The following is a 26,896-nucleotide window of genomic DNA, read 5'->3' as shown; positions in this document are numbered from 1 at the left end:
GACTTTTCCGCTACTGGAGACCTGCCAGTTTAGCAGTGCGGAAGTACACTCCTCGGCGAATTGCTCTGACGAATTCTTCCGAGAAAGTTTGCCGAGTAATGTGTCTCACGTCGCCAGAAGACGGCGTACAAGTGTTGCCGGAACATCGCTCCGAGACGAACGCATTACTCGGGGGCTTCCACGTCGAGAAACCGTGAGTGTCTGTTCCTTAGTTTAGCTGTTAAGTCCCACAGTGCTCAGATCCATTTGTTCCTTAGTTTCTGTCGCCTAGTGTAAAGTACCTTTTCGGCCCGCTAGATGGCGCTACCATTGGTCAAACGGATATCAACTGCGTTTTTTAAATAGGAACACTCATTTTTATTACATATTCGTGTAGTACGTAGAGAAATTTGAAAGTTTTAGTTGACCACTTTTTCCGCTTTCTGATTCATGGCGCTACAATGGTCACAAACGTATAAGTGGTATCACGTAACATTCCGCCAGTGCGGACGGTATTTGCTTCGTGATACATTACCCGTGTTGAAATGGACCGTTTACCAATTTGGGAAAAGGTCGATATCGTGTTGATGTGTGGCTATTGTGATCAAAATGCCCAACGGCCGTGTCTTATGTATGCTGCTCGGTATCCTGGACGACATCATCCAAGTTTGCGGATCGTTCGCCGGATAATTGCGTTATTTAAGGAAACAGGAAGTGTTCAGCCACATGTGAAACGTCAGCCACGACCTGCAACAAATGATGATGCCCAAGTGGGTGTTTTAGCTGCTGTCGCGGCTAATCCGCACATCAGTAGCAGACAAATTGGGCGAGAATCGGGAATCTCAAAAACGTCGGTGTTGAGAATGCTACACCAACATCGATTGCACCCGTACCATATTTCTACGCACCGGGAATTGCATGGCGACGACTTTGAGCGCCCTGTACAGTTCTGCCACTGGGCACAAGAGAAATTACGGGACGATGACAGATTTTTTGCACGCGTTCTACTTAGCGTCATTCACCGACAGCGGCAACGTAAACCGGCATAATATGCACTACTGGGCAACGGAAAATCCACGATGGCTGCGACAAGTGGAACATGAGCGACCTTGGCGGGTTAATGTATGGTGCGGCATTATGGGAGGAAGGATAATTGGCCCCCATTTTATCGATGGCAATCTAAATGGTGCAATGTATGCTGATTCCCTACGTGATATTCTACCGATGTTACCACAAGATATTTCACTGCATGACAGAATGGCGATGTACTTCCAACACGATGGATGTCCGGCACATAGCTCGGCGTGCGGTTGAAGCGGTATTGAATACCATATTTCATGACAGGTGGATTGGTCGTCGAAGCACCATACCGTGGCCCGCACGTTCACCGGATCTGACGTTCCCGGATTTCTTTCTGTGGGGAAAGTTGAAGGATATTTGCTATCGTGATCCACCGACAACGCCTGACAACATGCGTCAGCGTACGGTCAATACATGTGCGAACATTACGGAAGGCGAACTACTTGCTGTTGAGAGGAATGTCGTTACACGTACTGCCAAATGCATTGAGGTTAACGGACATGATTTTGAGCATTAATTGCATTCATGTAGTATTTACAGGTAATCACACTGTACCAGCATGCATTCTCAGTAATAAGTTCATAAAGTAGATGTATCACATTAGAACAACCGAAATAAAATGTTCAAACGTACCTACGTTCTGTATTTTAATTTAAAAATCCTAGCTGTTACGAACTGTTCGCCTCAAATTGTGAGCCATATGTTTGTGACTATTACAGCGCCATCTATCACAGAGCGAAGAAAGTGGTCCAACTGAAACATTCATCTCTTTACGTACTACACGAATATGTAATAAGAATGGGGGTTCCTATTAAAAAAAAAAAGTAGTTGATATCCGTTTGACCTATGGCAGCACCATCTGTTTCCCTCCTTAAAGGTAGACAAGTTTCGTTTTTTTGTCGTTTTTTCGTTTGACGCTTATTTCGTGAGACATTTGGCCCGGTCTCGATTAATGGACCACTCTGTGCGTGCGTGCGTGTGTGTGTGTGTGTGTGTGTGTGTGTGTCACAATGATAGTTACCTTTTAATTATTTTCCTTTATTGTGCTTCATATTTTAGGAATAAATGCAACGTAATTCGTGGAATTTGGGTCTAGGAATGTAGGCGCCGTCTGACGTACGCCATGCGCACCTTAGGCCGTAAAATGCTGCGTAATGTGCCGCCGAGGTGTCGAAATCTTTCTTAAAGCTGGAGATACCGTCGTGTTATATTTACAGTCTAGTCTAAACGTGCTCGGAGCTGCAGACACGGAATGTCGGCTATCCGGTGACACAGTGACTCCGCAAAGTGTTCGTCTAATACGTGATCGTATGTTTAAGGGTGTATGAAGGGCCGAAAACTGCCGGATGGAAACGAAGCAGGTACAAGCACGTCCTTATTGATCAGTGAAAATGAGTATGCTATAAAGAAACACAGGTCGCTATGTGAATAAACACGGTTAAGCATTCAGAAGTACAGATAGGCAATGTAAGGCGCAAAATTAGTATTCGTCTGCAGTACTGTAGATCACATTTTGAACATAGAATGTTGTTAGTAGGGCCTCCTTTCCTCCTATAATCGCTGGCATTCTTGCTTGGAGTGGATGTCACCAGAGATTGTGTTGTTTGCACTGTAATTTTACGGCATTCCTCTTGGAGAGCGGTCTGTCGATCAATTCTATTGGATGTCTGACGTGATGTTTTGGTCGAGCAAATGCCACAAATTGTCGATAGGATTAGTGTCCGTGGTGTCTGCATCCAGTGGGGCCTGTTATACAACAGCGACAGTTAGAGCAGTACGTTTTGAATTAATGTCTTGTGTGAAAATATAATACCCATATGATTCACAGTACTGTTTTTAGGGTATTTATGGTGCATATTGTGGTCCATAATGGCATCAATGAGCACCCTCACACATGTACTGAAACCATGTGTAACTGGGGCTGTTAAATTTCTCTGTTCAAATTCAGAATTCTTTTTTCTCCACGCTGTTACGCGCTCTTTACACGTAAACAGCTCAAATCCATTATCGTCAGTAAATACAATCTTCCTGCAGAAATCAAACGCACCTGATTTATGTTCCCTTTGAAACGCAACGCGCTTTCTTCTATTCACTTCAGTTCACTGACGTACGGTTTTCTGCGGCCTGTTCGTGCAGAAACAGGCCTCCCTGTACGCACACGAAAACCAGTAGCGAGGTGTGGGGCGCTGAGTTTCGAATTTTTGATGACTTCTTCTCGAAGTAGCTGTCGTTTCTCCATCTCGGACAGAACTGCAGCACGACCGATTCGCGATTTGTTTTCGTACTTTCTGCTCCGATTGAACCTGTGTGTAATACTCGTAGCTGTACTGCTGTGTGTACCGGCGGTTTCTCCAAAACATTTTCCTCGTCGAAACAACCTGAGGCACGTATCTCTTCGTTTATAGTTTCGCAACGCTCTCGACCTATATGGCGTGAGTATGAGTGAACGGAGAGGCAGCTGTTCGGTGGGCTCGGTGGAACACGAACGAACGCGAGAGGCCGTGTGTCGGCGCGGCTGTTGCCCAGTGGGGCAGGACCCGTTTGGCGGTCTTACGTAGCGTGTGTTTGGTCACAAATTGAGGTGAGGACCGGTTTATTGCCAAGTGTAGAAATCAACCGATGTAAGGAAATAGTTGCTGTTCGTTTCGCAGCAATATTTGTATGACTGTGTTATAGTCTATGCGCCACTGTCGGTCGAACAGTTTGTGGAGTGACTGTACTTGTGGTCACAACACGATCCACGAACGACGCCCTGTTCTCCGAACTGTGGTACCTTTGTTTACAAAAAGATGTTGCAACTTTTGCGGGTAGCAATACGTCAAATTCAGTGTAAAGAGCGGCGAAGTGCAGACTACTCTAATATGTGCTCAGTTTACTCTGAAAAAAAGTTGCTCTAGTGGCCCGAAAAGGCGGCAACGGTATCTCACAGTCACTCGGGCTATGCAGGCAGAATAGATCCAGCTTGCTACTAAATGGCCGAATAGAAATGAAAGAAAACTAAGAGTTCGCTCAGAAATGCTCAGTTACGAAACAAATGTTACTCCTGTTGAGAAGTGAAACCGTGAAAGAAAGTACTCCCGAAGAAATAGGTGGCATACTTCGGACTTGGTCTTCTTCTCAATAAAATTGCCTCGTGTTTAATGTACGGAGCCCTGGAATGCAACGGATGTGATATTGTCGTAATTGCCGACGGATAGTACCACGGAGTACATTAGTATCAACTAAAATACTATTATGCTCAACACGATGTTTCAGCTCTTGTGCAGTTTATAGTGTCCATGCGCTGATCACGAGAAAAGTGCCTATTTTTGAAGGGATCGCGTATTTCTGAAGATATAAGCATATATATGTACGGAATACCAAAAAGTACTTATTTTCATATGAATGCAAAAAAAAGATCAATTAACTGTCTGCTTCGACCAGTTTGCCAATATGCTGCAGACTCTTTAATATATTTCTTCAGTCTTTACCCGTAGGTAAAGCTTACAGTTTCATACATCCTAACCATGATAGCTATAGTTGGCTTTGCATATTATTGCATATGGTATATGTCACTGTTGCTCACAGTTATATATATCTTGATCAGCGCGCCCAACAACCTATATTTTTCTGTTGAGGCTGTCTGTTTTGAAGTATCGTATATCACTGTGTGTGCCAAAATGGCGAGAAATTTTCGAGATGTGAGTGACTTTCTAATGGAAGATTTATACCATGTGACGGAGAACACCCAAAGTTCTATACAATGGGCTAGGCAACAAGGTCCTTTGAAGAACGATATGGTCTGTGAAAATGGGAATTGTGTTGGATACACAGGAGAAAACTACGGGGAAAGATGGCGAAATTTGGCGCTGCTCCGTTGGCAGGGCCTGCAGAATGAAATGTTCAGTCAGGAAAATGTCATTTTTTGCTGGCAGTCATTCGGACATTTCTAAAATTTTGCGACTGTCTTACGTGTGGGCTTTCGAACTCAATGAGCAAAAGTTTTTAATGAGGGAGCTCAAAATTGGCAGTGAGCAGACTGTGGTCGATTGGTGCCAATTTTGTAGGGATATCTGCCATGAATATTTCGTAATTGAGCCAATAGTTTTGGGGGGCCCTGGCCATACTGTTGAAATAGACGAGAGCTGCTTCTTCAGGAGAAAGTAAAGGTCATAGTGTGCGGCAGCAATGGCTGTTGACGTTGAGACAAAGCAAAGCTTCATGGTTGCTGTGCCACGTCGTGATGCTACGCATTTGCTGCAACAGTATGTTTTGCCCGGAACCACAGTAGTTTCCGATTTGTGGCAAGCTTACATCACCATAGGTAACATGGGCTACAATCATCTGTCAATCATTCGCTTTATTTTGTCGATCCCTTTACAAACGATACCACAAATCTCGTGGAGTCAGTCTGGCAAAAAGCTAAAGAAAAAAATAAAAGGCGTTTCGGAACTCACCGTGCTCTGCTGAATAAGTACCCGGCGGAATTTCTCTGGCGTCAACGTTTTGGGGAAAATCCATTCCACAGTCTCATTGAGCGTGTTCGAAAAATCTATCGCAATGCCGCAAATTAACTTTAGGTAGCTGTTTTTTATCTAATCTGTGATTCGAGCTTTAACGTATATCTTTTTTGCAAAAAAAGAAAAAAAACGGTTTTGAAATTCCGTGCATACATGTGCAATACATCATTTCTGATTTAAAAAAATTTTTTGAGACAGTTAATTGATTTTTTTTTTTTTTTGCGTCCTTACGAAACGCATCAGATATGATTGTAACACACAATTTTTGAAATAAAAAATGTTTTGGTATTCCGTGCATATATATGCTTATATCTTCAGAAATACGCGTTTCCTCGAAAAATAGGTACTTTCCTCGTGATCAGCGCATGTACCCCCTAAACTGCAGAAGTGCCGATTGTTCTTCATAATACTACCCGCTTATGCCTGTTCCGCTCGCGAATGGCGAGTGGGTCTGTAAGCGTCTGTATTGGCTGCAGTTGCCGGATTTCGCCCTCGTGCTCATTTCGCTGCAAGCCCGTAAGTCTGGAGGAGGCGCGCTGGCGCTGCCAAACAGCAGTCTGGCCGCAGGAAGCGGGCGTCCGTGTCCGCGCACCGCAGGTCAGATAACTGCGTGTCGGCAGCTCAGGGTCGGCCTGTGACGTCAGCGGCCGCGCCGGCAGGGAAGTGCGCAGCGGCGAGGCCGAGAGTGCGCACAGTACCCCCCTCCACATACCGCAACGTGGTGCAGGCGGTTACTCAGTCTTACTGCACTCCCCATCACAGTATTAATTCGGTACTACTTCCCGTTTAGATTTGGTTGTTACACGAGACATGTGTTGCAATAGAGCAATTAACGAATTAACATTGCGCGGATGAGAGCGTACTGTTGGATTCACAATGGTAGATTGGATACGCTTCATATCTTCGAGAGCGATGTTTCACACTGGTGCGGAAAACACCGGGCCATAAAAAATGTGTAGGCCACATGAAGTTTTCAGGTGGAAGAATGTTTCCTTCAGCTTGAAAGATGTGATTGTTCGTATGTTGGCATAGTTTGACAACACAAATTGTATCGTTTATCGTTCCGGTTATAAAAGTGGTTCGTCGAGTGTCAGTCAGCCTCTCCTCTCCTCTCCTCTCCTCTCCTGTACTGCGCTTCGATAGTGCTGCTCCCTCGTCACTGAGTTCACGACGCTCCCAGTAGAGTCCCCCAGCCACCAGGAAGAGCTGCCTCAGCAGTCGGGCAGAGCTGAAGATGAGCTGAGGTGACGGGCGCCAGCCGAGAGACTCGGCCGGGAATCGAACCCGGCTACGCTGACCGCGAGAGCACGGGTTGGTGCGCGCTGCTCACTGCTGGTCCCTGCGCTCCGCCCCCCCCCCCCCCCACCCCTGCTGCACGTACTCACCCTCCCGGGATTCTTCAGTTCGTTGCTCATGCAGCGATGTCTGGACGAACGCCGGACATTTGCCACGCCGGACATTTGCCACGCCTGCCCCTTCGCCAGGTAGCGATCCCTCAGGTAAGGGACGCCATTCCCCGTACTTCTTCTGTCCGCTTGCAAACCGCCGTCTCCACATCTTACTCGGTACAAGCAGTACGTAAGGGACCATCTTCGACATCTTGGCCAAATACAGAGCTCCTTTTCCGAAATCGAAGTATTTATAACTTTTGGGAAACGAAAGCAATACCGACGCTTGTCAGTATGTAATTAGTTCTGCGAAGTATAAATATAGATCCCTCTGTCTGTACGGTAGCTTCCTTTCACGCTTACTGATTGGGATAGAAACAGTCCGTCGCCATGGGAGCAACAAGAAAGGAACGATGTAAAGAGAATGCGAATGTACGCTAATCATTTCTTTTTGATCACTGCATTTGTGCCTACTTTAATTACTACAACTGCATGCCCAAAATACAAGGAAAGAAGAAATGGCTATGTCAGTCTTTGAAAAGAACGACATACTCCATATTAATTTACTCTCTAAAATGCGATATCCCTACTCTCTAAAATGCCACATCCCTTGCGGCGAAACATTAGTTAATAAAGTATAGCGGGACACTGTTAAAATTATGACTGAAAATTCGTTCACTAAATAGAGGTAAGAACATCTGTGATTGACGTGTCATCTAAAGTCGAAGTTACAATTTTAAAATGTTAGAAATAAGGAAATGAAGTAATACAGAATGCTGTGCTTGTAACGTACGTTGTTGTTCTTCATTGTTTGCCTGTGGTATTTACAGGCTCACAGAGAAAGCAACCTAGGTTTTGGAGGGAAAAGCCGTGATTTTAATGATCTGCGCAACAGAAACAAGAAGCACAACTTAAGGAAAAATAATGTAATGTGTGTTCCAGCTCACAAACGACATTGAAGCAGGTAGTTCCTGTGACTTAGTATGGGCAGAGGTTGTATTCGACAACCGGAATAAATTAATAACTGGCTCCTTTTACCAACCCCCGGTCTCAGATGAAACAATTGCTGAACAGTTCAAAGAAAACTTGAGTCTCATCACAAATAGGTACCCTGCTCATACAATTACAGTTGGCAGTGATTTCAGTCTACCTTCCGTATGTTGACAAAAATACATTTTCAGACCCTATTGTAGATAGAAAACAACTTCCGTAATTGTTCTAAATGCTTTTTTAAAAATTATTTTGAAGAATTAGTTCACGAGGCCATTCAAATTGCAAATGGTTACGAAAACGCACTTGACCTCTTAACCACAAATAATTCTGAGCATCACGACGGATACAGGGATTAGTGAACACACAGTCGTAGCGAGGCTCAATTCCGTAACAAAGAAATTCACCAAAACTAAACGCGAAATATATCTGTTTATAAAAGCAACTAAAAATTCGGTTGACGTCTTTCTGAGAGACAGTCTCCAATCCTTCCAAACTATGTAAGTGAAGACCATATGTGGCTTACGTTCAAACAAATAGTATCAACAGCTGTCGAGAGATTCATACCAAATAAATTAATAAGAGACGGAACTGATCCCCCATGGTACACAAAACACGACAGAAAGCTGCTGCAGGAGCACCGAAAAAGGTATGTATAATTTAGACGAACGCAAAATCTCCAAGATTGACCAAGTTTTACCGAGGCTCGAAATTTGGTGCGGATTTCTATGCGACATGCATTTAATAGTTTCTACAACGAAACTCTCTCTAGATATGTGGCGGAAAATCCAAAGAGACTGGTTCTGTGTTAAGGAAACCAGCGGAAAGGCTCAGTAAGTGATGAGGAAGGGGAGACAAGGGACCCAACGCTTCGGAGCAGTAAAATCGTGGCAAATGTCCGCACACCACAACCACACTGCAGTGACGTTTCAGAGATCATTAATCCGTCCCTTCCTGAGTGTTCTCTTTAGAAATGCGTGAAAAATTACATACTACGCTCCAGGTGTTACACGTGCCTCGTGTACGGGTCTCAGCCGGTCGTAGAGCTATCAGGTCACCCAAAATATACGCACAGTATGTACCGAGGTCCGGCTTCCGCTGAACTATAGCGGACATTTAATGAAATTCCGGACTACGCCAGTTACAGCGGATCTGCACTTCGGGTTAATTAGGATTTTTAAATGACACACGCACCTAATTTTTCCCTGTAAATTGGGAAATCCGCGTGTCCCGAAGAATAATGAAAACCCGGACAACTACGGATACAATTACAACGGAATCGTTACTGCGCGACTAGTTTTGTACGGTAGCGATACAAAGAAACGTGAAACTATGAAATAGTTACTGAAATTTGCAATAAATAATCTGAATGTTACTTTAGATGGCAAATTACTTGAACCGTCGCCAGCTCCATTTGTGAGCAAAAATAGCTGTACGTTTGTTACTCTCTATATAAGAGCCAGTGTCCTGACTGAATCATCGCCCAGTCCAAACCGCTGAGGGCAGAAAGTCGATCTGCAGGTGGTGTGCACCTTACACTGTACGCGTCGTTTGATGTTTCGTGTAGCGAAGAATCCGTAATTTTGCAGTTCTCTGTTAACGTAATATTCAGATGTGAGTAGAGTTTGCAGCGCACACAAAAAACATGTCATTCTGAGATAATATTTCGTCAACATTTCATTTAAATTATGGTTCAACTCTTCTACGTTGTCATTATTCTGTAACTAGTTGCTTTACGGAACAACAAAGTTCACCGATGTTAAATAACAGTTTTGAGTAGCACTGTTTCACTTCTTTATCGTATTTACCGAAATTAAATAATGTAACCATTCCAATATTTTAATATTCTTTCGCTCGTGGTGTTCCCGGAGTCAGTAATGGTGAAGGGATAGCGCCTGTCGGGCAAATGACTGACGTAAAGTTCATTAGATTATAACACTTGCTGATCTCAACAGCCTCACTCAGTTACGAAACAGTACTGCACCGGCCGGCCTGTTACGGCCTCAACGTGAGACCACTCGGGTCTCAGTTGGATGAGCTGGTGCTAGGTACGGCGTTAGTGGTGGACAGCGTGTGACGACACGCAGTTCTCCAATGTCGCTCGACGTAACAAGTTTGGGCCGACAGTAGCGTCGTGGGATATTGGAGCCGCCACTCGCCTCCGCAGGGTACGGCCGGCCCTGTACGAAGGCCCCGCAACTCCCCCCCTCCCCAGCTGCGGCGCAACGCCTCTGCAGCCGACCGCCTGCCGCCGGCAGCTCTCTCCGCCACACGCCGCGACTCACCCCCTACTCCAGACGTACGCTTCGGCTCCGAACAACAGCAAACTCGCTTGCATAGGCCAGCGTTTTAACTACATCTAAATTACAATATTCACCTCTAATTAGTTCGTTCGAATGAATTTTTTGACATTCAAATTACATAACAAGGAAAAACTGGTAGAAGCCAACCTCGGGGAAGATCAGTTTGGATTCCGTAGAAATGTTGGAACACGGGAGGCAATACTGACCCTACGACTTATCTTAGAAGAAAGATTAAGGAAAGGCAAACCTACGTTTCTCGCATTTGTAGACTTAGAGAAAGCTTTTGACAATGTTGACTGGAATACTCTCTTTCAAATTCTGAAGGTGGCAGGGGTAAAATACAGGCAACGAAAGGCTATTTACAATTTGTACAGAAACCAGATGGCAGCTATGAGAGTCGAGGGGCACGAAAGGAAGCAGTGGTTGGAAAGGGAATGAGACAGGGTTGTAGCCTATCCCCGATGTTATTCAATCTGTATATTGAGCAAGCAGTAAAGGAAACGAAAGAAAAATTAGGAGTAGAAATTAAAATCCGTGGAGGTTCGCCTATGGCATTGTAATTCTGTCAGAGATACCAAAGGACCTGGAAAAGCAGCTGAACGGAATGGCCTCGTGATGGCTGGGTGTTGTGTGCTGTCCTTAGGTTAGTTAGGTTTAAGTAGTTCTAAGTTCTAGGGGTCTGATGACCATAGCTGTTAAGTCCCATAGTGCTCAGAGCCATTTGAACCATTTTTGAACGGAATGGACAGTGACTTGAAAGGAGGATATAAGATGAACATCAACAAAAGCAAAACGAGGATAATGGAATGCAGTCGAATTAAGTCGGGTGATGCTGCGGGAATTAGTTTAGGAAATGAGACACACAAAGTAGTAAACGAGTTTTGCTATTTGGGGAGCAAAATAACTGATGATGGTCGAAGCAGAGAGGATATGAAATGTAGACTGGCAATGGCAGGGAAAGCGTTTCAGAAGAAGAAAAATTTGTTAACATTGGTATCAGGAAGTCGTTTCTGAAAACATTTGTATAGAGTGTAGCCATGTATGGAAGTGAAAAATGGACGATAAACAGTTTGGTCAAGAAGAGAATAGTTGTTGTTGTTGTGGTCTTCAGTCCTGAGACTGGTTTGATGCAGCTCTCCATGCTACTCTATCCTGTGCAAGCTTTTTCATCTCCCAGTACCTACTGCAACCTACATCCTTCTGAATCTGCTTAGTGTATTCATCTCTTGGTCTCCCTCTACGATTTTTACCCTCCACGCTGCCCTCCAATACTAAATTGGTGATCCCTTGATGCCTCAGAACATGTCCTACCAACCGATCCCTTCTTCTGGTCAAGTTGTGCCACAAACTTCTCTCCTCCCCAATCCTATTCAATACCTCCTCATTAGTTATGTGATCTACCCATCTAATCTTCAGCATTCTTCTGTAGCACCACATTTCGAAAGCTTCTATTCTCTTCTTGTCCAAACTATTTATCGTCCATGTTTCACTTCCATACATGGCTACACTCCATACGAATACTTTCAGAAATGACTTCCTGACACTTAAATCAATACTGGATGTTAACAAATTTCTCTTCTTCAGAGAATAGAAGCTTCCGAAATGTAGTGCTACAGAAGAATGTTGAAGGTTAGATGGGTAGATCACATAACTAATGAGGAAGTATTGAATAGGATAGGGGAGAAGAGAAGTTTAAAGACAACAACAACAACACAGCCCTATTCCGTCTTCGTGAGTGATGTTCAACAGAAATTTTTATGTGGGAGAAAAAGGAGAGGTTAACATTCTGTCCTTCCCCTTGAAGTGGTGTCGGGTGTCAAAAAGTGCGGTAAGCGATCGCGACGTGGCTTTCTAGCCCTGGGGGGGGGGGGGGGGAGGAGAGGAGGTGATGAGGGGTCAAAGTGCTGGGAGGGGGGGGGGGGGGTCGCGTGACGTCAGAGCCGCGTCCGGTTCTGGAACAGTGGCTGGATCATGGAGGTGGAATGAGGGGAGACGGCGCTGCAGACTGACGCTGTAAGTCAGTGGGCGGGGCTGCCGCCATCTTGGATCCCACAAAACATTAGCAGACGAGTGTTTACAATTGCTGCTTGTTCGTCATTTCTGTCTTGTGCACGCGATATTTATTTTTTGCAGTAAATGTTACACTGTTTTAGTGAACAACACAGCATAAGGAACGCAACTTCAAACGTTTAATGCGTATTCGATGCAGTAATACGACACGAAAATATGACGCTTCTGGCCCCAGTACTGTAATTCCGTTTTGTTTATACACTTCGAATAACCGAGAATACAAGTATGTGCTCTAAAAAGCGTGCTTTCGTAATCCATTTCTCTTCACTTTCATTGTGTTTGTGTCGATAATTGATAAAGCGAGAACTCCGAAAGCAATGATTGATAGTTTAGAGGCACCCATTTGTATTCGTTGAATTTTCAAGTCAAATGCAAGTTTTAAATGTTCAAGTTTGCAAGAAACTTACTTTATTTCCTTTGGTGTCCCAAAGATGTATGCAACGATGATTTAAACAAGCCAGCCGTCGTATCAACAGAGTGAAAGATTCGTTAAATTGCGAAGGAAGTGGACGGAATTCAAGATTGTCAGGCCCATTGTAATTTACACATCTGCTTTGTTCTTAAATTGTACGTACCAAGTGACATTCAGTGTAGCGAATAACAGCAGTTTACAGGGTAACACGACAGCACAGTGATTAATGTAATGACCTAAGTAGCCTGGACTCGGATGGGGAACTTTGCTGTAACAAATATCCAACCCTTTAAATACTTATAATTCAACCACTGTAACAGGTGTTCCACACATTTCACTGAAGATTCAATTAACTACGTGTAGTTACATTACTTTTGTATTAAACTATCGCATTTAAAACATTGGTCTCCATTTCCAGAATATTTCCTGCCAGGACTTTCCAGTTACTTGGGAATAAGCAAACACTGAAGACCAAGTGCATCGCTCACTTCCACAGAGCTGTTCGCGTTGGATTGACAATAAGTCTAAAGTCAAATCACAGAAATAAAACCATACTGTAAAACTTTACAGTTCATCAGAATTTCAAGTATGTATAAGAAAATAGCGCTTAAATAAGTCCACTTACGAATGAAATGTGATTTGTTTAGATTACAATCAGAACGACGCAAGCCGGTATTTTTCCTCTTATTTTTACCTCCATGGGCAACGGCGAGCGCCCTCTCCACAGCAGAGCAGATTGTGTGTGTGAGTGTGTGTGTGAGTGTGTGTGTGTGTGTGTGTGTGTGTGTGAGCGCACGCAGCAGCAAGGAACGTACCTCTGTTGTGGACACAGATTTTTGTAAGACGCGAAATTATTAACCTGCTACAATAGGTTTTAAAATCTTTTAATGCGTATCTATTTCAGATGATGGTTTCCAGCCTGAGATCAGTTTGAAACTGTAATGTTTGGAAGATACAGGTTGGCTGGGTGATTTGTGGGAGGGACCAGACGAGGTCATCGCTCCCATCGGATTTGCGGAGGAAGGGCAACGAAGTCGGCAGCGCCCTTTCAAAGGAACCATCCCGACATTCGCCTGAAGCGATTTAGGGGAATGGCGGAAAAGCTCAATCAGGATGGCCGTGCGCGGGTTTGAACAGTCGTCCTTCCGAATACGAGAACATACTACAGGGCGTCCGGAAGTGCGCAGCTTAATACACTATTTCTCTCTTCTGAAGCATAACAAACAGTCGTTGAAACGTGGACAATGAAAGAAACGTAAACTCGATGCTTGAAGAAACTGGCGTCCAAATTTTTCTATTTACCCTTCGATTTAATAACTGAGTAATACATTTTTGCCAGCGACGAAAAGTTTCACAAAAAGTAATGAAAACATAGCACAAGTGTAGGTTACGGTATATTTATAACTGTCGAGAAACTGTCTTCAATCGTAGAGAATACTGTCGTTTTCAGATGACACTTTTCCCTTGCACACAGAAGCACTTACTCAGAATTTCTCTTGCATAGATGGTAACCGTAGCTTCCACACGTTAAGTCACTTTCTGTGGTCTTTATCTCTGGCTCTCTGCTTAACTGCGTTCTTGAAGCATGTGTAGCATCTGGCTTTCTCCTAGCTGGTTCTTCATTTGGAACAGGAGTAACTTAAATAACCTCTAGCTTCTTTCCGGGTGTGCCTCTTAACAGCGTAAATGATGGGCAAATGCAGTCCTTTCAAGTCCTCGAATCGTTCTTCGAAAGTTACAATCCTGATTCTCGCGTCTGCAGTTTTCTGCCGTTCGTTGCGCCGAGGTACACCCACCCTGGACGTTGTGTAAGAGCTGACCGCAGCTGCGGGAAGCAGACTGCACAACACACGCCTCCAGTCCCTGGCGTTTGGTCTGCAGCACCCACTCCTCCCTAAGGTTCTTCTGGGTTTTCTTCTTCCGTGCGTCAAGTTGTCATTCCTGGCAGCAAATTTTTCTTCACTTTCTCCTTTGTGATTCAAGTATAACTCTTACTGGTCGGTAAATCTGCGAATGCAAACCTGGAGGAATACACCTCTTTGCCTGCTGCCGTCTAAGCTCTTTCGGTGTGCGTTTCGTGTTGCATTAGGAAGTCCCAGCTGAGATAAGCCTGTAGTCGTGTGACAGAAATGGTGGGTTGTGGTGTCGCAGCCTGTATTCCTTTCCTTACCGGCTCCACCGCTGCTTCCAAACTCTCTCTCAGCACGGCGTCCACACCGAGCGAGATGGCGCAGTGGTTAGCACACTGGACTCGCATTCGGGAGGACGACGGTTCAATCCCGCGTCCGGCCATCCCGATTTAGGTTTTCCGTGATTTCCCTAAATCGCTCCAGGCAAATGCCGGGATGGTTCCTTTCAAAGGGCACGGCCGACTTCCTTCTCTGCCCTTCCCTAATCCGATGAGACCGATGACCTCGATGTCTGGTCTCCTTCCCCAAAAACAACCAACAACCAACGGCGTCCACAGGCGCGCCTGGTCTCCCTTCGTCTGTTGTGTATCACTCGGGTGCACTACCGAACGTGCTAACGTGTGCGCCAGGTTTGCCTTTGGGGAAAGCGTTAAATGGCAAGACACAACATCCCGTCAATTGTATTGTGACGCCCACCTTGCGAATATTTATTTATTTATTTTTTTTATTTATTTATTTATTGTTCCGTGGGACCACATTTAGGAGAAGTCTCCATGGTCATGGAACGAGTAAATACATGAAATTATAACACGATTGTAGAAACAGATAAAATGAAATATAAGAAACATATTCAGGCGACAAGTCGTTAGTTTAAATAAAGAAAATCAAGAATGTAACACTGGAATTTGCTTAATTTTTTAGCTCTTCCAGGAGCTCCTCGACAGAATAGAAGGAGTGAGCCATGAGGAAACTCTTCAGTTTAGACTTAAAAGTGTTTGGGCTACTCCTAAGATTTTTGAGTTCTTGTGGTAGCTTATTGAAAATGGATGCAGCAGAATACTGCACTCCTTTCTGCACAAGAGTCAAGGAAGTACATTCCACATGCAGATTTGATTTCTGCCTAGTATTAACTGAGTGAAAGCTGCTAACTCTTGGGAATAGGCTAATATTGCTAACAACAAACGACATTAAAGAAAATACATACTGTGAGGGCAATGTCAAAATTCCCAGACTATTGAATAGGGGTCGACAAGAGGTTTTCGAACTTACACCATACACAGCTCGAACAGCCCGTTTTTGAGCCAAAAATACCCTTTTTGAATCAGAAGAATTACCCCAAAAAATAATACCATATGACATAAGCGTATGAAAATATGCGAAGTATACTACTTTTCGTGTTGAAATGTCACTTATTTCAGATACTGTTCTAATGGTAAATAAAGCGGCATTTAGTTTCTGAACAAGATCCTGAACATGGGCTTTCCACAACAGCTTACTATCTATCCGTACGCCTAGGAACTTCAACTGTTCCGTCTCGCTTATAACATGCCCATTCTGTCTGATTAATATGTCAGTTCTTGTTGAATTGTGGGTTAGAAACTGTAAAAACTGAGTCTTACTGTGATTTATCATCAAATTATTTTCCACAAGCCACGAACTTATATCTTGAACTACATTATTTGATAATGTTTCAGTATTACACACAAGATCCTTCACTACCAAGGTGGTGTCATCAGCAAACAGAAATATTTTTGAATCACCTGTAATACTAGAAGGCATATCATTTACATAAATAAGAAACAGCAGTGGCCCCAGCACTGACCCTTGGGGAACGCCCCATTTAACAGTGCACCATTGGGACTGAACATCATTACCACTCTCAATATTGCGGATGATTACCTTCTGCTTTCTGTTCTTTTTCGAAGACTGTGGCAAATATCCAGGTAAGCTCTCATTTTAATTAAAATTCAGAACAAAGCGTCTATTTGAGAATCTGAAACGGGAGATTCATTTTCTCATTCAGATTCTTCAGTTGTAGGACCGCAATTTTCCTAACAATTTCGAGAGTGAAATTTTTTTGAATGGTTCACACACACATTCCTCTCGCAGCTGTAGTTACTCGCTGAGGTTCGTGGACCAAGTTGGCAAACTCACTTTTCACAGACTCCGGGATGCTTCCTCGGGATGCGCTCTACCAGAGCTTGTTGCGTATTTGGAGTGTTACCTGTGTGGATTGTTTCTTCGTTGTCCTCCGTTTCTTTTTCATTTGCATTCTCTCCAACTTGTATGTAATCCGACTCGTAATCTCGTAACGCTCATAATTTTTCGACTGCTGAAAAGTTAAGCGTGAATTTCTGCCTCGTCCAGGCAAATCTATCTTAGAAGAAACACGTTTGGTTTATTGTGACAAACTGCTGCTATTAATGGTCAGTTATAAATCAGCTACGAAAATGAAAGTAAACAATTACATGTTCAAAAAGGCGTTACAAAACTTAGATTTTAGGTTGCCGAATGAAATTAAGACCTAATTGGAGTTGTCACAGGTGATGCCAAGACTGTGCAAAATACGTCCTTGAGCACAACTTAGGTTTTTGTCGTTCTTTTTCGACATTGTGAAATCGGAAGGCAGGGTGATATGTTAAAATGTGTCTTTAAGAACCGTAGTTCAAGGTCGTTAAAACTCCTTCATTAACTAATAGTTTCAGAACATTGACCAACCGTCGTCAGATCTAAAATGCAGAAAGTTGCATAAGAGGTGAAGAATAACATACACATTATATGTTTAAACTTCAATTGTTTCATACGTACAAAAAAATTGCTGCTTAATTATGTCAGGCATGAGGCAATAGACATCGTCAGGATTGGTTGTGCTGAATCGCTGACTTGTTAAAACGTTATTTTAACGCCGTTCTGCTCATTTTTCGTCAGACATAGCGGTAGCGAGTGCGTATGCGTACCGTCGCAAGTCGAGTAGTGACGTAGCCGAAAGTCGGTCGCTATGGTTACAGAACGTACGTCAGCCACGCAGGTCTCCGGTAGTCACAGTGTGTGAGCGCAGTGTGACGTCAGTGGTGACCACAACGCAGTGCGTGTGTCGACCTAAAGGCCTGGCCACACACAATCCGTCAGCGGCCAGGGGCGTTAGTCGGCTGTTACAGGCTGGAAGGGGCCGAACGCCATTATTAAGCTTGCATGCGTAGCGCGATTGTCTTGGCGTTCAGACGGTTTGGAATCTTCACGCGGGACACGTTATCTCCGTGCGAGGAAATGAGTAGCTCGCGCTAGCGATACGAAATGGCACCGAGAAGACGAGATGTTGAGTGCTCGACATTCTTAGCGAGAGAGAAAGCTTAGGAGAATAGCATCGTCTGTGCATTGATGTAGTGTCTGACGAAGATAGGTTCTTCAAATATTTTCGTACGTCGCGAGGATGTTTCGAGGAAATGCATCGCCTGATAAAAAGGTAGCATCGAGATGTGCACAACGAACTGGAGAAAGCCAATTGATACAAGGCACAGACTAGCCATTTCTTTGAGGTAAGTTTTACCATTTGTGACTTCTTTGTGCTTCAAACAGAAGTCATATAATTTATTCCGTTTCAGTTTTGCTGTATGATACGAAATGTTCGGCGGAAGAAAGTGCTGTCCCACTACGTAGTTACGAGTGGAGTGATAAATTTATCTGCAGTGTTTACGAATACAGCAAACGATAGTAACATCTGGTTCCGTATGTTCCGCTAGAGAGAACTTTCTACTTAATAAATTGCTTTGTTTCATTGTATTCATAACATTGTCATTGAATTTAAAGAAACGTATCTTTGGTCGTTAACTCATCTATTCGTTCTATCGGCATAAGATACTTGACTACAGGCGACAGTCACCAGACTGTAGCTTTTTCTTCTCGGTTAGGACGTTCGACAGTCTCAGAAATTGTGAAACAAGTGAGCCAGGCAATATGGACTGTTCTACAACCCAAGTATTTACCTACTCCTACAACAGAGATGTGGAAGAAATCTGAAGAAGGATTTCTAGAACTTTGGGGGTTTCCGAACTGCCTCGGAAGCGTAGGCGGAAAGCGTATCAGGTTAAAATGCCCGAAGGACAGTGGATCCCAGTTCTCCTGTTACAAACAATTCTTTTCGTTGCTTCTCCTGGCGATCGTTGATCCATACTACGGGTTCACAGTAGTTGATATTGGAAATTATGGACGCCACAGTGACAACAGTATTTCTGAGAATTCAGCTCTCTGTCAAGAGTATATCGAGGGCAAAAGTATTCTACCACCAAATCAGGATCGCGTGTATCGTACAAAAAGTTGTACTGCCTCACCTCCTCTGTAAGTCTTTCCGTGTCCACGATGCGTGCACCACGAGCTGCGAGACAAAAACCGCCCCACGCCGCTGCTTCCAGTGTGACCGCAGAGCAGCTGAGTGCGCAGGCAGCCGCTCCGGCTTGCGGCGAGTCTGTGGCCTGTGGCAACCCGAGCCGCGCTCTGTTGAGAGACGGCCGCCATACGACGACGGGCGACTCCGCAGTGCGCGGCCCAAGGCCGCACACAGGCCGCCTTCTGTCTGGCGGCGCATCGCTGGCAACGCCGCACACGTCTCGCCTCGTGTGCAGAGGTGGGCCAAACGGTTACTCTGGAGCAACCGTTACCACAGTTCCAGTTACTCTTTGATAACCGTTATGTTTAACGGTTATTAATAACTGCCAAGTTAATTTTCGCTAGCGAATACCGAATACTCAGAGGGGCTACAGTTAAATAATGACATAGTTGGAATCCTTCAGTTTAGTTATCAGTATAACTGCTAGTAGTGTGGAATGGCAGGAATCTCGCGTGGATCGTGTCATAACCTTAGCTTATTAATTCCGGGTACATTTTAGTCGATGCTAGAACGATTATTAGTGTTTCATATTGTAGGTTATCGGTCGCTATTAGAAATACTGTATTATCTTCGCAGCTGCAACAGAAAGTACGCGTAACTTCGCCACAGCACTGTTCAAGTAAAATGTTAACAACGTGCGTTTTTAAGTATGAAGTAATATGTAAACTGAATACTGTAGGTTAAATTCGAAGCTTAATTTCCTGTGCTGCTCACTTCTATTAAGTGTACAGCCTTGTAATACAACAAAAAATATACACAATGTGACAGATTCGTTTACTCCTGTCATGTAAAAGATAATCCTATTGGGGAAAGTGTGAGTGCGCTAATCCAAGTTGTGAGACTTGGAAACTGCTCGATTTCTCCAGCTACAACATGTTTATAACATATGAAGACACGCAGATCGAAAGCGTTGACAGTGTTACATTTCTTGCACTACAACTCGATAATAAATTCAGTTTGGAAGGGCATACCACATTTTTTCACTCTATTATTTCATAAGGAAGCATATTCTGCGGTAACTCATCAAACGTAGCAAAAGTTTTTCGCATGTAAAAGCGTGTAATAAAAATCATTTGTGGTATAAATTCGAGAACATCATGTAGGAACCTGTTCAAGGCACTTTGTAATCTAACCACTTGTTCCTAGTATAATTATTCCTTAATGAAATTTGTTACAGGTATTTCCAACCAATAGCTCAATACATAATATCAGTACTATAAATAGGAACAGCAATCTACATAAAGACCTAAAATCACTTACCTTGGTCCAAAAATGGTACAATATTCAGGAACATGCATTTTCAATAAACTGCCAGCAAGTCAGCAACCATTAAAAACTCGGTTTCAGATAAAGCACGGTTTACAGCGTGTTTGAAAGACTTTTCGATACGGAAGTGTCTGATTCCACCCGTCTGCTTTGGCCCAGGACCTCGTCAATATGCCGGAAATGGCTATTTTAAGTGTGTCTATGACGTCACTACATACACATGGCAACAAACACGAAGATACATATAAATAATACAATAACATCTCCCACCAAATATACAATCAAACCAACTGGACAACTGCGGGAAGTTGGGGGTTTTAGGGTGAGGACAAGCTAGTAAAAAAAACACACCATGATCCCAAAACACAAAATCAAGAACAAAAATTAAAAAAAAAATACAGCATTCCGCTACACCAACAAAAATCTGCAGGAATCTGACACTTCCCTTGAACAATATAGGTGAACCGTAGGTGACCATACCAAAACACCAATACCCACAACTAAAAGTACGAAAATTGGAATGGGACATTTCCCTTGACCTACATTGGTCAACCTCAGATGACGATACCAAAACATGAACACCTACAACTATGAAAATGGGAATCGGTCATTTCCGGTGACTTATAAAGGTCCACCACAACTACTGATGCCAAAAAGCCAACACCTACAACTGCGAAAAATAAAACCACAATCCCAAAAATCCACAAATCAAACATTCCTACATAAATTAAATCACATTCAGTACTCCATAAATACACAAAACATGACAACTAGAAAAAAAGAAATTAATTACCACCAGCAAATTGCGGCACTGCCCCCCCCCCACACACACACACAAAAACCAAGTCATTAACACCGTGCCGTAATGACATTCACACACAACACCCTTACGTCGAAGCAGACGGGTGGAATCGGACGCTTCCATTGACCCCTCCTTCTACTCTGTAGATGAATATCGTAACAGAGACTGATAGACCAGCTTAGGTAAACATTCTGCTATATTTCAGTTTTGACAGCACTTGGTTGCAACAGTTCAAGATCGGGTATTCTGTGTATGATAAATTTATTCTGACAGTGTATCAATTCTGTAAAAATTAGCAGTTACTGTAATATATTCGCATATTTTGGCAATCTCCTGACAAATGATGAGGATAATAATTATTATATTCGACTGTATTATGTTGTACTTTCTGACATGTTATTTGTCATTCGCGATGGCCAGCGGCTATTTCCGAAGAAGTACCTAACGTAAATATTTGTTAGCTCCAGTAACTATCGTCTCTGAAATGTCACCGGTGCCAGGAACACAGGCACACAGTTATTTTCCGTTACCAACTTCCAGGTTACCTGTAGTGGTAGCCCGATAACTGCCAGAGAACTAGAACTGCCAGAGGAGAATACCGATCTCTGACAGTTATTTCCATAGTCGCTCGAATTCCTTATGGTAACTCTCCTTGTACTACCGGTGCAAACTAAATTAACACATAAGGCGGTGGCTCAAGGGATCGACTGTGCTTGTTGATGCCTGTACTGCAGCTCCTATCAGCCGCCGCTCGGACATTAACGTTATTTGTTTGTGCTAAAAGTAACGAAGGCCCACGAAATAGTACACAGTTCTTATCAACAGATGGCGCGCAGTCTCACAGTTATTCCCGTGGCCTATAGAACGCCTTCCAAATGGTCTACCCTCTCCTTAGTTCCTAGCCAGATCTCCGATGAGTTGATGCGAAGGCGTAGTATGATCTTCGGTCAACAGATGGCGCGATGCACTGTTGACACTAGACAGTTGCCAGAATCTGAGGAACGGTTATCGCAGTATCCGTTACTTCTATCAGTTACGTTATTTTCTGCCACCTCTATGCAGTGAAAGGCGGCGCTGGTGGGCAACCGAGCCGTGGCTCTGTAGGAACACAAAGGACTGCAACGTAACCAACTGCCTACCAGGTCTGCCTTACAAGGGGTGCGAGAAGCTGGCCGGTTTCCACAATCTGTAGTAACCAATTCACCTAAGCTGTTTGTAAATTTGTACAAAACAAGGACATTATACAAAAGGAAATTAATACGGTCACAGTGGAAAGCAGTGAAATATTTTAAGATACAGGAAAAGTACGAGGGCTATCGGCAAAGCACATTACGTTTTGGAATAAAAAATAAATAATGTATTGGAAATTTTTTTTATTATATACATATGAAAGCCACACTGAAATACTACTTTTCTACAAAGTTGCCATTTAAATTAAGGCACTTACCGTAGCGATGGACGAGCTTGGAAATTCCTGCCGGCCGGTGTGGCCGTGCGGTTAAAGGCGCTTCAGTCTGGAACCGCGTGACCGCTACGGTCGCAGGTTCGAATCCTGCCTCGGGCATGGATGTGTGTGATGTCCTTAGGTTTAATTAGTTCTAAGTTCTAGGCGACTGATGACCTCAGAAGTTAAGTCGCATAGTGCTCAGAGCCATTTGGAAATTCCTTCGTCGTAAAATTCGGCCGCCTGGGCCTTCAACCACGTGGTCACCTCTTCTCGAAGCTGTGCGTCGTCATCAAAACGCTGCGTAGCCAACCACTTCTTCATTGCTGGGAATAAGTGGAATGCGCTCGGTGCCAGGTCGGGACTGTACGGCGGATGAGGAAACAACTTCCACTTAAAAGATTCGAGAACTTCACGAGTGGCATTTGCCGTGTGGGCCCGGGCGTTGTCGTTAATCGGCAAGATCTTTGAGCCCAACTTTCCCCTGCGCTTGTTTTGTATCGCTCTTCTGAGGTTGTGCAGAGTTTGGCAATACCTTTGAGAGTTTATTGTAGTGCCTCCTTCCAGGAAATCCATAAAAATTACACCTTTCTGTCCCAAAAGAAGAGGTAACCACGTGGTTGAAGGCAAGGCGGCCGAATTTTACGACGAAGGAATTTCCGAGCTCGTCCATCGCTACGATAAGTGCCTTAATTTAAATGGCAACTATGTAGAAAAGCAGTATTGAAGTGTGGCTTTCATCTGTATATAATAAAAAAAATTCCAATACTTTATTTATTTTTAATTCCAAAACGTAATGTACTTTGTGGATAGCCCTCGTATATGCAATACTACTGATAAAAAATTTTAATCCACAACATTGAGTATTAAAGCGAGTATTAACGTAACCTGAAGTTCAGATGCCAGTTACAATCTGAGTTGTAAATGGCTTCAATCAGAAGCGAGTAAACAGATGGATAAAGCCTCATGGCTAAAATTGAGACATTATACGATGCATTTATGACGGTTACCACTTCATGAATGTAATCATGCTACCTCACATCTAGGTATTTGCTATAAATTATACACCAAAACCGAGACATACATAGCGTGTCAAAGCACTAGTCAACTGATAAACTTTAAGCATTTTCTGTTGGTCATACAGAGGACGAACGCGTGTGTATAACCCAAATGAGTCTTAAGGTCCAGGTGTTGAGTCCACAGTACTTACATGTCGAGTAGGACAACTGAGTTTCAGCGGTCCACGCACAAACGAACCGCTCGAGTTGGGTGGTGTTGTGAGCAGAGGTGCAGCAGCCGTGTGCTTTGTATGCTGCGGCTGACGTCACGAAGCCCGACACACGTCGCCCCCTGCCAGCCAGTGATGGGATGGCCAGGCGCGGCGACTAGAGCGCACCGAGAATATCTCGTGCCTCTAGTTCTCGAGCAGTTCTCGAGAAAATCACGAGAAACGGCTCGGCGGCGTGCGCCGCTGCGCGCGAGTTGGCTGCGACGACATACGCCGCGCCGCTGTTTTATGAATTGAATGCCGCCGCTAGACTTCGTTTCTTTGGCAACGTGTAGATATACAAACCAAATTAGAAGAGACAAATTGAACACACAACAGTTACGACTCTAGATGAGTTTTTACCAAAATATGCGTAGCTGTTGACACAAGAATAATTGTGCTGTACACCAATTAGCGCAAAGAACATTAAAAGTGTGAAGTAAAAAGTTTCTAACGTGAAAATGTGCTTGTCTTGCGATTTTATAGTGCGATCTGCAGCCCGCGACCAAGTGAGAGGAAACGCAAATGCCAGCCAAACATTCGAATAATTAAGTGGCCACTTGTTCAGGCAAAAAAAGATGATCTGTTTCATAACCTACAATTGTGAGTCCACTGGGAGTGCCTTAAAGTAAAAGGCGAAAAGCGTCTTGGACAAATAAAATAAATCACAGAACGAAAATGGCGTTTGTTATTTACAAAATGAATATTTCTGTGCTTGCTGCAGGTGATGGCCACGTTAACAAACTTCTTGTTAATTATTTCCTTTTGCCTTAAGACATTTTATTTGCAACATTTAGAATTTATAATTACCTATAATAACACCAGATTGCCAATTACTCTTTCCAGCATCGCTAAAATTGTCTTCACAGGCAGGCTGTATACGCTGTAATAAGTAGATTTCTTTTACCGACAGATTTTACATCCCTGATCGAATCTTTGTGTCAAACACCTTGGGACAAAGTACCAAATACACTACTGGCCATTAATAGTGCTACACCAAGAAGAAATGCAGATGATAAATGGATATTCATTGGACAAATATATTATGCTAGAACTGACATGTGAGTATATTTTCACGCAGTTCAGGTGCATAGATCCTGAGAAATCAGTACCCAGAACAACCACCTCTGGCCGTAATAGCGGCCTTGATACGCCTGAGCATTGAGTCAAACAGAGCTTGGATGGCGTGTACAGGTACAGCTGCCCATGCAGCTTCAACACGATACCACAGTTCATCAAGAGTAGTGACTGGCGTATTGTGACGAGCCAGTTGCTCGGCCACCTTTGACCAGACGTTTGAAATTGGTGAGAGATCTGGAGAATGTGCTGGCGAGGGCAGCAGTCGAACATTTTCTGTATCCAGAAAGGCTCGTACAGACACGCAACATGCGGTCGTGCATTATCCTGCTGAAATGTAGGGTTTCGCAGGGATCGAATGAAGGGTAGGGCTACAGGTCGTAACACATCTGAAATGTAACGTCCACTGTTCAAAGTGCCGTCAATGCGAACATGAGGTGACCCAGACGTGTAACCAATGGTACCCCATACCATCACGCTGGGTGATACACCAATATGGCGATGACGAATACAGGCTTTCAATGTGCGTTCACCACGATGTCGCCAAACACGGAAGCGACCATCACGATGCTGTAAACAGAACCTGGATTCATCCGAAAAAATGAGCTGTTCACCAGTGGCAGGTATCTCGGTGTCGTAATTGACACGCACAGACAGGTTTCGCGAACTGTCGACCGACGCAGGTACACTCGTCGACGGTGCTGCGTAACGATAAAGAGCTGCCCCGTAACGCCGTGTTTCAGAATTGACTAAGATGGCAGCCGGCAACGAAGTTCAGCACAGCACACCGGTGTACCTGGGTGCCCTGCTGGATGACGGGGAGGGCGCCACCGTGACTCTGGCGGCGGGGGAGACGCGGCTGGTGGTGCACAGGGCGGTCCTCGTGGCCGGGAGCCCCGTCTTCGCAGCAATGTTCCGCCACGACACGGCGGAGTCGCGCGGCGGCCTCGTCGACGTCGCAGACGTGGACGGGCCGGTGCTGAGGGAGCTGCTGGCGTACCTGTACACCCTCCGCGCCCCGCAGCTGGCGAGCCTGGCCCCCCGTCTGCTCGTCGCCGCCGACAAGTACGGCGTGGCGAGCCTGAAGGCCCAGTGTGAGCAGCAGCTGGCCGCTGGGCTGACGGTGGACAACGCGGCGGCCACAGCTGTTCTCGCGGTGCGACACTGCTGCCCCGGCCTCCGGCAGACGGCCGTCTCCTACGTAAAGGGCCACACACACCGAGTGATGGCGACGCAGGGCTGGGCTGACGCAGTGCGCACCCGGCCAGAAGACGTCGTCGAACTCAGCAGGATGCTGGCGGAGACGCCACCGGAATCCAGGTGAGCACGGGGTGATCACCGTTGATCCACTGTGTGTGAAACTTCCTGGCAGATTAAAACTGTGTGTCGGACTGAGACTCGAAATCGGGACCTTTGCAGAGGTCCCGAGTTTGAGTGTCGGTCTGGCACACAGTTTTAATCTGCCAGGAAGTTTCGTATCAGCGCACACTCTGCTGCAAAGTGAAAGTCTCGTTCTGGAAACTCGTGTTTGTGTGTGTGTGTGTGTGTGTGTGTGTGTGTGTGTGTCTGTGTGTGTGTATGTGTGTGTATGTACAGGTATTATAATTTGAAGAAGATGAAACAGTTTACTTTGCAGAACAATGACTTTATTGTTGTCAGTTTGCTAAAGATATTTGGCTTCATTAATCTTTCCCACTGAGGCAGTCAATTTGAGACAAAGTGTTTCATTCCACAGTTGTTCGTTGAATGTAAAGTGCATGTTTTCATCTTATGCCATATGTGAGATTATGTGATAATGAAGAACCAGACATGAGATAGTACAGTACAGTACTGATACTCCAGGAAAATTTACGCCCCAAAAACCGTACTGAAAATCTTAATGTCAGGTGGGACATACTTCATTGTAAGTCTGCACAAACCAATGTGCACTTCAGGCCGAATTATGCATTTTAGTATAGTTTACGAAATTCCTATGCTCGCGGAGTATTCTCTCGTGTCCTGTTTCTTTTATGCCGTAATCTAAGC

The 26,896-nt window shown here is 44.3% G+C and overlaps 2 protein-coding genes across 3 annotated transcripts in view; one reads left to right on the top strand and one right to left on the bottom strand.

Moving 5' to 3' along the window:
- Window positions 1-19,138, bottom strand: part of LOC124719931 — a 156,777-nt gene extending 137,639 nt beyond the window's left edge. The window contains exon 1 of the mRNA XM_047245127.1: window positions 18,960-19,138. The gene's annotated coding sequence lies outside the window, so the exon portion shown is untranslated. The remainder of the gene's footprint in view (window positions 1-18,959) is intronic.
- Window positions 1-26,896, top strand: part of LOC124719930 (histone-lysine N-methyltransferase EHMT1-like) — a 99,065-nt gene that overhangs the window by 34,611 nt on the left and 37,558 nt on the right. The window contains exon 2 of one of the 2 annotated variants that reach the window (XM_047245125.1): window positions 25,615-26,191. In XM_047245125.1, coding sequence (XP_047101081.1) covers window positions 25,626-26,191 — 566 coding nt within the window. In that variant the 5' untranslated portion in view covers window positions 25,615-25,625. Of the gene's footprint in view, window positions 1-25,377; window positions 26,192-26,896 lie in introns of those variants that run through there. The other variant, XM_047245126.1, reaches the window with a different exon arrangement.

Source organism: Schistocerca piceifrons, chromosome 11 (assembly GCF_021461385.2).
Source record: "Schistocerca piceifrons isolate TAMUIC-IGC-003096 chromosome 11, iqSchPice1.1, whole genome shotgun sequence".
Classification (NCBI taxonomy): Eukaryota; Metazoa; Arthropoda; class Insecta; order Orthoptera; family Acrididae; genus Schistocerca; species Schistocerca piceifrons.
This window is presented reverse-complemented; position numbering and strand designations above follow the sequence as displayed.